We start from the raw sequence: 13,647 nt of genomic DNA on the forward strand, positions 1-13,647 counted from the left end.
TCAGTACTACCCCCAACTTTCAGCAGTCTTCAGATCGGGAATTGGGGGGGAGGGGGGTCTGCCCTGGCCTGAACGGTTGACTCTTCCCTTCGTGTAGGGGTCACTTCATCATATTCAGTGGTGGGATGCCCCGGGCCAGTTACGGGGACCGGCACTGCGTGACTATCCTGCACGGACAGACGCTAGTCACCCTGGACTTCACTTCGCGCGTGATCGACTTCTTCACGGTATACAACACAGAGGTAGAGGACGGTACGCATTTTGCTGTTTTGTTTTAAAAATCCCCCGAGTCCCCCTGGTCTCCCGACGTCTAGCTTAAGAGGTCCTCTGCTGCGTATCAAACGGTGACCTCGGCACAAGGCGGTGCTTGTCCTTATCATATTTTGTCCCTCTTTTCCCCCCAGAGTTCGACAACCCGACCGCCTTGGTGGCTCTGGTGGAGGAGGAGTTGGTCGTCATCGACCTGCAGACGCCGGGCTGGCCCACGATCCCGGCCCCCTACCTGGCCCCGCTCCATTCCTCTGCCATCACCTGCTCGTACCACATCTCCAACGTCCCCCTCAAGCTGTGGGAGAGAATTATCAGCGCAGGAGAACAGCAGAGCCCCCGGGTGTCCTCAGGGGTGAGTGGGTGCCCCAGTGTTACTGGGTGGAGCCATCTATACCCTTCAAACATAGCTTGGTGGGGGGGCATATCTGGCTTGACTTGAGTATCTCTTGGAGGTCGTTTCTGGGAAGGCACACTGGTTTGAAGAAGGAGGAAGAAGAAGAAGAGGAGGAGGAGCTTGGATTTTTACTCCACTTTTCTCTTCTGTAAGGAGACTCAAGGTGGCCGACAAGCTCCTTTCCCTTCCTCTCCCCACAACAGACACCTGGTGAGGCAGGCGGGGCTGAGAGAGCTCCAAAGAACTGTGACTAGCCAAAGGTCACCCAGCAGGAATGTAGGAGTGCGGAAACACATCTGGCTCACAAGATAACCCTCCGGCACTCAGGTGGAGAAGTGGGGGAATCAAACCCGGTTCTCCAGATTAGAATCCACCTGCTCTTAACCACTGCACCATGTTGGCACCCGAGCCCAGCTTTGCTCGGGTCCCTGTTTGACAGTCGCAGAGGCGGTTCTGCAGTTCCCTTCCGTTTCCTCTAATGCTTGTTCAAGGACGTGGATTTTAGATGAACAGAAGCGTTGAACATCAGAGGAACTCGCTGCTCAGCAGAGAATTGCTTCCACAACAGGAAAGGGTGCTCTGCAAGCGATGCGCTGGAATGCTGAACTACGAGAGATGTTTTTAACGGTTCCGAATGGGGTACTCTGGAACAGCTGCATAGTTGCGCAAACAGTTCTCCGCCGGGGACGTTTTGGCTCCAGAAAAGGGCAAGGGGTTGAGGTCAGAGCACCGCTCTCCCCCACAGCTGTGGTCCCAAACTGAATGAGACTCCCCTGGACTTTTTAAACAACGTTCCCTGTAGCTGTGGAGTGAGCAGGTGGAGACTCAGGAGGAGTATTGTACTGTTTGCAGCCCTGCGCATTTCGCTCATTAGAACCTTTCTGTTTCAGCCTCGCCTTCCTCGCAGGGTTGTTGTGTGGGCACAAAGCAGAAGGGGAGACTGTGTGCTCCACCCTGAGCTACTCAGGAAGGGTGGAATAAAAATGTGATAATCTCCTAGGCTTAATCTATTTATTTATCGCGAAGGGCAGAGAGAAAGTCAACGCTGTGTTTTTACGGCAATTAGGGTTGAGGCGTGTTCGAATTTAGGGCACCAGAAATGCTTCCGTGGCCTGAGGTTGGCCCCAGATAAACTTTCTTATAATGGTTCAGTCTTGGTTAAAATATATTTCTCTGAAGGTTTTTCCCCTCTCTTTTAAAAGAACTGGCCCATCAGTGGAGGAAGAAATTTGGCCCAGACGCCCACACAAAGAGGACTTCTCTTGACTGGGTGAGTCACGGGCAACTTCTGTCCTGCACGGTCTTCAGGATGTGTGAGAGACGAGTTCGAATCTCCTGCGAGAGAAGGATGGAGGACCTTTCTTGCCAGAATAGGCGGGAACGTTTGGTGCTCTTCCATTTAGAAACCCAGTTTCTGTTCGCACCCGAGAGAACGAAAACCTTTTAATTGTTCAGCCCTGTATCCTTCCATCCACCTGAATTATAAATCCCTTTTCTAAACAGTCGTTTTTTTAAAAACCTGCCTTGTGAAGCAGAAGAATATTTTTGGCTAGCCTGTGTTTGGGATCGATTAATCTGATTTAAGCGACTAGACAACCCAGCTATAATCCCCCCCCCCGTGTTTCCCCTGGCCTCTCTCCTCCCCCCCTCCTGTTTTTCGTCTTATTGTTTTCACTCCTGGCAGTGTCTGAGGCGCTCAGCGCCAAGCGCTTTATGGGTTTAATTTGGCTCTCAGCCCCCTTGGAGAGCGCAACCGAGGACAGCAGATGTTCAGGCCAGAGGAATGGGCTGGCGGGGAGAAGAGCACCAGAAGTAGCCGGCCAAATACCTCCCGGGAGATCTTTGTATGGACGCCATTGGAAGTTCATTGAATGTTTTTCTTCTGGAAGCCTTTCTTATGAGCCTCCATTGGGAGAGTAGCAGAGAACAAACCCTTCACGAACCCCCCTCTCCCCCCAGACTCTGTATACGGGTTGCTATGTGCTCGGAAACAGCAGTCACTTCGGCGGGGGGGCAGCTCCTCCTCACTGGCTGTCCCCAACATTGAGCATTGAGCTTGCTCGTTTGCATAGCCCCGCCTCTTCATTTGAATCGTAGAATCATAGTGTTGGAAGAGACCCCAAGGGCCATCTAGTCCCGTGGTGGCGAACCTTTGGCACTCCAGATGTTATGGACTACAATTCCCATCAGCCCCTGCCAATTGGCCATGCTGGCAGGGGCTGATGGGAATTGTAGTCCATAACATCTGGAGTGCCAAAGGTTCGCCACCACTGATCTAGTCCAACTCCCTGATTTTGAATGACAGTGAATGCATGTGAGTTCCGCTGTTTCAAAGTGGCACATAAGAGGTCATGAAATGTTACAGCTTAAACGGGGTGGCGTGCCAACTTGGGGCAGAGGGCAAAGGCAGCTGAACTTGGTTCTGTATGGACACAAAGGGATGTCAGGAAAGATCTCTCGCCTGTGTCTCACATGCGCTGTGTTGGGAGGGAGTAATCCTTGTGACCCCCATGTGTTGACTTGGCACCCACTTATTCTTACAGCCATGAGGATGGGACGGTGCGCTTCTGGGATGCCTCGGGGGTATCCCTGAAGCCCCTGTACAAGCTGGGCACGGCCCACATTTTCCAGACCGACTGTGAACACGACAGTTTGAACCAGTCCGGTGACGAGGAATGGCCCCCGTTCCGGAAGGTACTGAACCTTGATGCCTTTTGATCTGGAAGAGGGTGACTCTTGGGGAGTGGAAGGCAAGAGACGACGCAGAGGGAGTTTCGTTTGTTGGGACTGCTTTGTACCCTTGGACCCCACGATTCCCCAGGTGCATCTTTCCCCATTGGTTGGAACTCACATGACGTCTCGCCTTCATAGTTCATTTGCCGATGTAGTTCCAGTGGTGGGATTCAGCCGGTTCGCACCACTTCGGCAGAACCGGTTGTTAAAATGGTGCTTGTAATCAACCAGTTGTTAAATTACTTGAATCCCACCACCGGAACTGGTTGTTAAATTATTTGAATCCCACCACTGTGTAGTTCCCCATGTTTGTTTAGAAGGTCAGTTATTTGTATCAGGTCAAAGGGAGGTACAAAAGTCTCTCTCTGATCTTTTGACGCGTGTCTCAGCGGGCCGCCATGTGGCGAAAAGGAGTCCGGGCCGATTTGGAACTGGAAACCAGTTTTTGGATCCTCTGCATCTTGATGGGACAATGTTTAGCGTGGAGAGCATGCAGTATGGGCCAGCGTGCCTTTGCTCAGCTGTTAATTCCTGGTCCCAGTTTCTTTAAACAAGGAAAAACTGAATCATAGAAACATAGAGTTGGAAGAGGCCCTTCTCCCCATACTTCTCTGCTCCATCCAGGTTGGGTGCTTCGACCCCTACAGCGACGACCCCCGGCTGGGAATCCAGAAGATCGCTCTCTGCAAATACACTGCGAAGATGGTGGTGGCTGGAACGGCCGGGCAGGTACCGTCAGCGGCAAGGGAGCCGGACTCGTTCGCTTCCCACTCGCTTTTTATTGACGCTCGCTTCCCGCCCTATCCCGAGGGCTTGGTGTGGGTTATTAACTTAATGGGCCCTGTCAGTTGTTTGTGCTGCTTACAAAGCAAGGGGAAGAAAAGCAGGTCCTTGCCCCGAGGAAATTGCAAAGTAAATTTCAGCCATGCGAGGGAGGGGGACGATTCAAAGCCGGGTGGAGAAATGAGGCCAACAAGGGGTGGGTGTAACCGGATATGGATTTTTTAAAGTGTTGCATTGGCCGCTGCCAGCACAGCACAGGGATCTACTCTGTGTTTTTGCCAAAGTTGCGCTGTGGCAAACATTTTGTGACTGGCTCCGCCTCCTGTGGCGGCCATTTTGTTCCTGTGCCTACCACGCCGGGTTGGAATTCCAAATGTGCCCATGGACTCAAAAAAAGTTGTGGACTCCCGCCGTACATTTTTATCCTCCGTGGATCCTGGGAACGGCATACAGAGTTTTCTCTGTCTCATTTTATCCTCACAACGCCGATCCTGTGAGGTTGAGCAGGCGGAGATTGTCCCATGGTTATTCAGTGGTGGAGTGACACAGAGGTTGAACTCGGGTCCCCTGAAAGAGACATTCTGTCGCTTTGCTCAAGTGACAGAGACAAAATAATAATATTCATGGCTTTGTGCATAAATTGGTTCTGTACGCAGATGACTTTTTCATTATTGTTTATTTTGGAACGTCTGCCTTTCATCCCTTCATAGATGAATATGGTTGATGCCTATGGAGATTTATCTGGATATTCTTTTTTTAATTAATGCTTTATTAAAGAGATTAAAAAGAGTACAAAATCATTAACATAAATATTATATTAAAAAGCGGAACAGTAAGAAACAGACGTCTGTTACATCTGTTTCGCCTTTGTTACATCTGGTTTTAGTGTTCCTCTTTTTTAAACAAAATGTAGCTCAGGTGCGTTCTGCTTTGTACCTTGGTTTTTTGCAATGCAGTGCGTTTTGCTGGGTCAGCCGCCTGGAGTCTACCAGGATAGGAAAAGATGTAAACAATTAAAAAAATATGCACATTTTGTTTAGACGCAGGTTCTGTGCCAACAATACCATTTGCTCCTTTCCGGGGGTGGAGCGGATATTTTTATGCATGCATGCATGCATATATGTATGTATGTGTTTATATTTATACCCTGTCTCATATCAGCATCTCTAGGCACCTTACCTTAGTTAAAAAGAATTACAAAACCACCATAGACGTGTCATCAGCAAAGAAGAGTTTGAGAAAAGTTTGGATTTCTATCCCTCCTTTCTCTCCTGTTAGGACAGACCTGGGCATTATACAGCCCGTGGGCCACATCCAACCCAGCAGGATGACCACTGACTAGCCCCTGCCGTGCTGAAGCGGCATGTAACCATGAAGCGGTTGCCTTGGCTGCCTTCTTCTGCGGGGCTGGGGGCCCTCGGCTGCTAAAGAAACCCATGAAGCCCGGTTGCCTTGGCTACTTCTTCTGCGGGGCTCAAAAGCGCTCCTATTCTGTGGCCTATTAATGACCCACAATATTTTCTGTTTCTTATGCGACCCCATGGAAAAAATAATTGCCCACCCCTGTGTTAGGAGATTCAAAGGGGCTTACAATCTCCTTTCCCTTCTCCCCCCACAACAAACACCCTGTGAGGTGGATGGGGCTGAGAGAGCTCCAAAGAGCTGTGACTAGCCCAAGGTCACCCAGCTGGGGTGTGCTGGAGTGCACAAGCTCAACTGGTTCACCAGATAAGCCTCCACAGCTCAAGTGGCAGAGCGGGGAATCAAGCCCGGTTCTCCAGATTAGAGTGCGCCTGCTCTTAACCACTATGCCGCACAACAATTAAAACTACCACAAAAATAGCCTTAAAATAATCCCCCTCCCCCAGACCAGCAGCTGCAGAGGGGGTCTCCAAGGAGGCCAGGCCAAATGCTTGGGCGAAGAGAAAGGACTAAACCCATAAAGGGTAGGCGCAGAGTGAATCTCCGAAGGGAGACCATTCCAGAGTCTGGGGGCAGGCACGGAGAAAGCCTTCCCATGAGGTGTGCGTCCCCATCTGACCTCAGTGCCTGGGCAGGTACATACAGGTGCTCTTTCATGTAGGCAGCGGTTAAGCTATTTAGGCATTTTGTTGGTCCCGATCCTGAGGCCTGGGTCTCCCTTCCCCTGGGGGCAGGTGCTGGTCATGGAACTGAACGACGAGAAGTCGGAGCACACGATCAACGTCGCCGTGATGGACCTCCTTCAGGACCGGGAGGGCTTTACCTGGAAGGGCCACGACCGGCTCACTCCCAAGAACGGCTCCCTTTCCTTCGCCCAGGGCTTCCAGCCCACGGCTCTGGTGCAGTGCATGCCCCCGGGAGCCGTCACGGCCACCACCTTGCACTCGGAATGGAACCTGGTTGCTTTCGGGACGAGTCACGGCTTCGGGCTGTACGATTACTACCGGCGGAACCCCATACTGGCCAGGTAGAGGGGATTGGGGGGGCTTAAGATGAGTGTGGGGCGGGGGGGGGGGGAGGGACCGGGGGGGGGAGGAGTGTAAGAAGCGAATGGAGCCAGGTTAGGGGCCAATTTGGCCGATGTATGCAAGACAGAAGTAAGCCGGGCCAGGTAAAGCGGGGACTGGAAGGGCATAAAGACAGGAATTATCTGAAAAAGGTGACACAACTTACAATATATCTTGGACAATGTGATTATTGTATAAAGAAAGCTACTATTTACACTACACCCAGTGACTCAAAACAGAAACATATACACAGAGGAGGAAACGGCAAAGTGGTCTATTTATGTGCAACAAAGTGCCTAAAGCATACAAACATATATACTAATTCCTGTATTGTACTACATAGTTCCTAATACAGAGACGAATTTCATTTAAGTCCTTTTAAATCACCAGAGTCCTAAAAAGAATGGATTTTCGCCATTTATCTCGAATGTCCACAACGTGTAGAGAATTTACACATGTCCCAGACCAGATAGTACCAGGGGACTTAACAGTCTCGCTATTGATGGCTGATCACAGAACGTTTTCAGCACGGATCCAAAGATTGCTAGTTCTATCAGCCCTACATCCAGACCAATGGGTGGGGTGGTGTTGCTATGAATTGTGATGCCAGTTTTTGCGCGGGTCCAGGTGCACGTTACACCCCAACGACTCCCTCGCTATGGAGGGCCCGCTTTCCCGGGTGAAGTCGCTGAAGAAATCGCTGCGCCAGTCCTTCCGCCGGATCCGCAAGAGCAGGGTGTCCGGAAAGAAGAGGGTTAACGCCACCAGCCCTTCTAGCAAGGTAGGCCGAATTGTAGGACCCTTGTGAAACTTGAACTGGAAGGCTCTAGATCCGTGGTGGAGAACCTTTGGCACTCCAGATGTTATGGACTACAATTTCCATCAGCCCCTGCCAGCATGGCCTGATGGGAATTGTAGTCCATAACATCTGGAGTGCCAAAGGTTCGCCACCACTGCTCTAGATTCAAATTCCTGGCTTCTAAAGGGACCTAAACAAAGTTGGAGGTGGAGGACTGGAAAGAGTTGAATGCTGTCGTCCTGGATTTTGAGGGTGGGAGAGGGGAACGAAGCCCTGCTTACACATACCCTGAAAGTAGGCACAGGGAATCCTCCGGTTCGGCAGGTGGTTGTGTTTGGGCTGGGTGGCGTTCTGTCCCCTTGATGTGCCTTCCCCTCCCTCCCGCCAGGTTCAAGAGGCTAATGCCCAGCTTGCTGAACAAGCTGGCCCTCACGAGGTGGAGATGACTCCCGTGCAGCGGCGGATCGAGCCCCGGTCAGCTGACGACTCTCTGTCAGGTGTCGTCCGCTGCCTCTGCTTCGCCGATACCTTCCTTCGAGATGGTGAGGGATGTAGAGGAGGAAGATGGGGTTCCCTTTGGCCTAAGGGGGCACTTTAACTTGGGAGCAGGCATGGCTGTGGTTAATATATTGACTTCCTTTGTAGCCCGCTTACTTTGTTGAAGCCTCTAGGTCCATAAGAATCCATCTGTGAAGTTGTGGGGATCTGTGACTGAATGGTGTTGTGCCTTGCATGTGTGAGGTCATAAGAACATAAGAACATAAGAACAAGCCAGCTGGATCAGACCAGAGTCCATCTAGTCCAGCTCTCTGCTACTCGCAGTGGCCCACCAGGTGCCTTTGGGAGTTCACGTGTAGGATGTGAAAGCAATGGCCTTCTGCGGCTGTTGCTCCCGAGCACCTGGACTGTTAAGGCATTTGCAATCTCAGATCAAAGAGGATCAAGATTGGTAGCCATAAATCGACTTCTCCTCCATAAATCTGTCCAAGCCCCTTTTAAAGCTATCCAGGTTAGTGACCATCACCACCTCCTGTGGCAGCATATTCCAAACACCAATCACACGTTGCATGAAGAAGTGTTTCCTTTTATTAGTTCTAATTCTTCCCCCCAGCATTTTCAAAGAAAGGTCCTGGGTTCAAATTCTGCCATTTTTAGACTGAACAGTGTTGTGTAGCATCTCTCCAGAAAAAAACTTGGGAGAGCTTGCAAACTTGAAGGAATGGGGATTCAAACCCATATGTGGCAGCTTTCTGTGTTCCTATAATGACTTCCTTTGCTGATGCGGAGTCTGACCCTTTAATTTCTGTCTTTCATACCGATCCCACCCTTTCTTTTTGCAGTAATGTCTGTGTTCTTCTTCTCCTCCATTTTATTCTTGCAGCAACCCTAAGGCGGAGTAGTCCTAAGGATTGAAGGGAATGTGGAGCTGGCCCAGAAATTGCCCAGCGAGTAAAGGTTCAGGTAAGTCGCTTTAGCACCCAGGTCTTTATTTTTTTTTAAAAAAATAATTTTTATTTTTATGAACTAAAAAAATTCAGGAAAAAAGAAGGAAATTTAAGAATTGAAAACAGAGAAACATAAGTGTCATATCAATTTTCCCCAATCAGAATCTAATATAATCAATATCAAAATTAAACGTCTGGATCTGCATTTATAATCTCATTCCTAAGGATAAGTTTAATGCTACTTGGCTGGTTTGCTTTTCTGCCTCCACTGCAGCTGCACACCACGGGCCCACCATGTGGGCCGGAACCAACTCCGGGTCAGTGTTCGCCTACGCCCTGGAGGTCCCGTCCCAGGAGAAATTTTCGGAGCGTTCCGTCGAGGCCGTCTTGGGCAAGGAGATCCAGCTGATGCACAGGGCCCCCGTCGTGTCGGTCGCTGTGCTGGACGGGCGGGGGAACCCTCTGCCAGAACCGTACGAGGTGTCTCGCGACCTGGCTAAAGCTCCCGACATGCAGGGCAGTCATTCGGTACTCATTGCATCCGAGGAACAGTTCAAGGTACTTGGTGTTCACACCCTTCTTTTCATACAGCTTGCAACATGCTCCCATCTGTTTAAGCATCGTTACAACCACCCTGTGAGGCTGTCTTGGTTAAGATGGGTGACACCTGGCTTGACAACACTACATGTGAAAGGGATCTGGGTATCTTAGTAGACCACAGACTGAACATGAGTCATCAGTGTGATGCCGCAGCCAAGAAAGCCAATGCGATTCTGGGCTGTATCGATAGGAGTATAGGGTCTAGATCGAGGGATGTAATGGTACCTCTCTGTTCTGAATTGGTTAGCCCTCACCTGGAATATTGTGTACAGTTCTGGGCACCATAATTCAAGAAGGATATTGACAAGCTGGAACAGATCCAGAGGAGGGCAACCAGGATGGTCAAAGGTCTCGAATCCATGCCCTACGAAGAGACGCTTAGGGAGCTGGGGATGTTTAGTTTGCTGAAGAGAAGGTTAAGGGGGGGGGGTCATGATAGCTATGTTTAAATATTTGAAGGGATGCCATGTCGAAGAGGGAGCAAGCTTGTTTTCTGCTGCCTCAGAGACTAGGACGTGGAGTAATGGATTCAAGGTACAGGAAAAGAGATTCCACCTAAAAATTAGGAAGAACTTGCTGACTGTAAAGGCTGTTCGACAGTGGAATTAATTGCCTCGGAGAGTGGTGGAATCTCCTTCTCTGGGAATTTTTAAAGAGAGGCTGAATGGCCATCTGTCAGGAGTGCTTTGATTGTGTGTTCCTGCATTGTAGGGGGTTGGACTTGATAGCCCTCGGGTCTCTTCCAACTCTATGATTCTAAGAGCGTGACTGCCTTGTGGTCACCCACGGCTGAGCGGAGATTCAACCTGGGTCTCCCGGATCCTCGTCCAGCGCTCTAACCCTGACACCCCCTCCCCTCTGGCCCCCAGGTGTTCACGCTCCCCAGAGTCAACGCCAAAACCAAGTTCAAACTCACAGCCCACGAGGGCTGCCGGGTGCGGAAGGTGGCACTGGTGAACTTCGCAAGTGTGGCGTGTGAGGATTATGCCGAGAACTGCCTGGCGTGCCTCACCAACTTGGGGGACATCCATGTCTTCACGGTGCCCGGGCTGCGGCCGCAGGTCCACTACGATTGCGTCCGGAAAGAGGACATCAGTGGCATAGCTTCCTGCGTGTTCACCAAGCACGGGCAAGGTGAGTTCATGAAGGAGGCGGAGAGAAAGGTCAGGGGAGAGTCAGGGTTATCCCAAAGACCATCTTTCCCCATACGTTTCTACCCGGGACGCAAGATTGCAAAGAGGGCCCCTTCTTGACTGTCTCACCAATTACAGAAGCTTCCAAGGTGGACACACAAGACAGAGTCTTTTCAGTGGCCGCACCACAATCCAGAAACAACCTCCCAAAGGAGAAATACCCGCTTTGCTTGCTTTCGCTCGCCAGGGGGCACTGAACACAATTCTGTTAAGGATTGCACTTGACTGCTTTAGTTTGCATTTATTGGCAGCCCTGATTGAGATTTTTAAGTTGTGGTCTTTGGGGTGTTTTTAAAAAAATACATGTTTTTATTCTGTTGTAAGCCGCCTTGAGTTCCGCCAGGTAGAAAGAGGGCCTAAAGTTTTAAGTAAATAAATAGGATCCAGGACCTGGAAACCCATTTGGCATTTAGACCCTTCTCTGCACACGGCTTCCCCTTTGAGGAATTTCGGGGTTATCTCAGGAGAATCACTTTAGCAGATTGACGGGGAGATGAGCGCATGATTCATGGGATTATTCTTGCTGTGGAGGAACCAGGCAGACGCCGCAGCGGGAAGGGAGCCATGTTGAAATCAGTTATTATTTGATGAAGTTTTACGGGTTCCCTCCCCCTCCCCTCCCCCCAGGCTTCTATCTGATCTCTCCTTCGGAGTTTGAGCGTTTCTCCCTGAGCACCCGAAACATCACGGAACCGCTGTGCGTGCTGGATTTGAATCGTGCCCACGACACCACGTGCCTAGGGTAAGGCAACCCCCTCTGCCCTTATAGATTGCCTACAAATCTTTCTGCATGTGCAGGGGACTGCTCTTTTGCAAGAAGAAGAAAAAGAAGAAGAGTTGGATGTAGAGATGCTACACATCCCCCTTTCTAATCTGCTGAGTCCTGTTTCCCTCTCTCTCTGGGAATTCCCATTAGACAATAGGGCTAAATATTTCACCGTTTAACTTCACCTAGCCTTTGAAGATCAATTTCACCTTCAGCAATAACAGTGGGGAGGCATCTAAAGATGCCTTATCAACAAAGGTTATGTGCATTCAGTCTGAAATCTGTAGAGTCTGTTGATCATGTATTATTACTTTATTGCTCTTTTTATTAGGGCAAAGTTATTGTCTCCCTTGTGGGACAAAAGGAAGGGTCTTTCTGACCAACAGAAATAATTTTTCTACTGAACAGTAACATTGGGGCTCTAGCAGAATTGGTAGCTAAATTCTATATCATGTTGTGAAGCTGTGCTCCAAAATGAATAGGAATGCTGGACCAGATCAGGTTAAATTATTCACCTGTTTGAAAGTGTGCTGTTTGCATAATATTGTACGGGTTGCGGAAGTTAGCCATCTTGGTTTTATTTTTAAGGGCCTTAAACTTTAAAAAAAATCCAGTTGTGTCTGAGAAATTTAGCACAGCGGGTAGAAAGCGAGACTTATCTTTTCCCCCCCTCCTCTCTCTCTCTTTAACTGTTTGCAGGAACTGTAATTTCACCGCAATGCCAAAACAAAGCCAAGCCAACGGGACGCATGTCCTACAAGGGTCAGAAGCGAATCATTCGCCTGCGAGCACCGACCGTAAGCAAACCGCCTTTTATTTTTTTCTCAGCCTTCTGAGAGTATCCCAATCTTTTCTTTTCCCCATTTCCCCGTTTCTCTTTCGTCGCCCTTCCCGTGTTCTTACAGCGTTGAGCATAAACTTGCAGTTTGTTTCTTAGTTGGAACATTTATATCCCGCTGTTCCGTGGTTCAAGGTTTACAAAAACCGTGGAATATTTTTTTCAGTTAGGGAGAAAAAAGTCAAATGATAGTCAATGCCAGACTGTCTACCTTGAATAGAGGTATAGCTAACAGATCATTAGCAGCTGGTTGACTGTAAATGATGCACAGGACATAGGGAAGGGGAAAAATATCTCAGGATTGTGTCAGGCGCCACCGGATCATGTCTGTTATTTCTCCAGGGACCCCTGATGAGCACCAAGCCTCTTTCTCCCCGACCCCTGTGGACTCTCCAAATAACAGCATCGACACCCCCTTGGATACCACCGGAGAAATCACGGCAGAGGAAGTGAAGGATTACTTGGGGTGAGTCTTTTCCGGTAATGTCTCGATCTCGGATCTAGACCTGTAAAGCTCTGTGGTCTTCGTAAAGATAGAGGTTACCTGCCCTGGAGTCCACTGCCTTGGGTGAGCAGTAAATCTGTAGCTGGGGTCTTCACCCTTTTTTTTACCTTGGGGGTATCTTTGGAATTCTGACACGGGGGGGGTGGTGGTGTGTGTGTGTGTGTGTGTGAGAGAGAGAGAGAGAGAGAGAGAGAGAGAGAGAGAGAGAGAATACACTGAGAAAGAGGAATTGCAAGACGGGCAAAAACAAACACTATGGGGGCAGCAGCTGCTGATATATTATTTTAATCTGCCCAGCCAATCAGATCTTTGGGGGCTAGTCCAAAGCCCCACCCACCTTCTGAAAACATCGGCCAGGGGACACCCCATTGGGAACTCCGATCTGATCTAACCATCCCAGAGACAGCCTCTGAAGGAGTGGTTTGAAAAGCAGCTCAGTTTGTACCCAGGGGCTCAGACAACGGCAGCAAACTGTTATGGCTCAGTGGAGCATACGTGTTCAGCAGCAGTATACCTGTGGCTCTCACATGTGAGAAGGAAAGTGTTGAGTTTGCCGGGAGATTTTCCGGCAGCTGTGGCCCACTGGGACTGGGAGGGGCCTCCAGTTTGTAGTCCAGCAGGGCAAGGAGGTTTTTTTTGTCTATTTTTATCCACTCCAGACCCCCGGAGGAAGTGGAGAAAAATCTGAGGAACATGACAGAGGACGAGGCCCGATCCTTGGGGATTCTGATTAAATGAGGTACATTCCTGAGAATATTCTTGCCGCTTTAAAATAAAATATCAAACTTATTTGCGATATTTATCCCCCACCTCATGCTAATATCTCTAGGCG

At 49.7% G+C, this 13,647-nt stretch overlaps 1 protein-coding gene across 2 annotated transcripts in view; it reads left to right on the plus strand.

Annotated features, from left to right (window-relative positions):
* The window catches only part of LLGL1 (LLGL scribble cell polarity complex component 1), a 49,436-nt gene that overhangs the window by 32,196 nt on the left and 3,593 nt on the right, over positions 1 to 13,647 (plus strand). For both annotated transcript variants that reach the window (XM_048495419.1, XM_048495418.1), the window contains exons 9-22: positions 98 to 252; positions 405 to 622; positions 1,867 to 1,934; positions 3,208 to 3,358; positions 4,022 to 4,126; positions 6,337 to 6,629; positions 7,297 to 7,450; positions 7,857 to 8,010; positions 9,188 to 9,471; positions 10,383 to 10,647; positions 11,334 to 11,448; positions 12,172 to 12,269; positions 12,653 to 12,776; positions 13,475 to 13,554. In XM_048495419.1, coding sequence (XP_048351376.1) covers positions 98 to 252; positions 405 to 622; positions 1,867 to 1,934; positions 3,208 to 3,358; positions 4,022 to 4,126; positions 6,337 to 6,629; positions 7,297 to 7,450; positions 7,857 to 8,010; positions 9,188 to 9,471; positions 10,383 to 10,647; positions 11,334 to 11,448; positions 12,172 to 12,269; positions 12,653 to 12,776; positions 13,475 to 13,553 — 2,263 coding nt within the window. In that variant the 3' untranslated portion in view covers position 13,554. The remainder of the gene's footprint in view (positions 1 to 97; positions 253 to 404; positions 623 to 1,866; positions 1,935 to 3,207; positions 3,359 to 4,021; positions 4,127 to 6,336; positions 6,630 to 7,296; positions 7,451 to 7,856; positions 8,011 to 9,187; positions 9,472 to 10,382; positions 10,648 to 11,333; positions 11,449 to 12,171; positions 12,270 to 12,652; positions 12,777 to 13,474; positions 13,555 to 13,647) is intronic.

This window comes from Sphaerodactylus townsendi, linkage group LG04, assembly GCF_021028975.2.
Source record: "Sphaerodactylus townsendi isolate TG3544 linkage group LG04, MPM_Stown_v2.3, whole genome shotgun sequence".
NCBI lineage: Eukaryota > Metazoa > Chordata > Lepidosauria > Squamata > Sphaerodactylidae > Sphaerodactylus > Sphaerodactylus townsendi.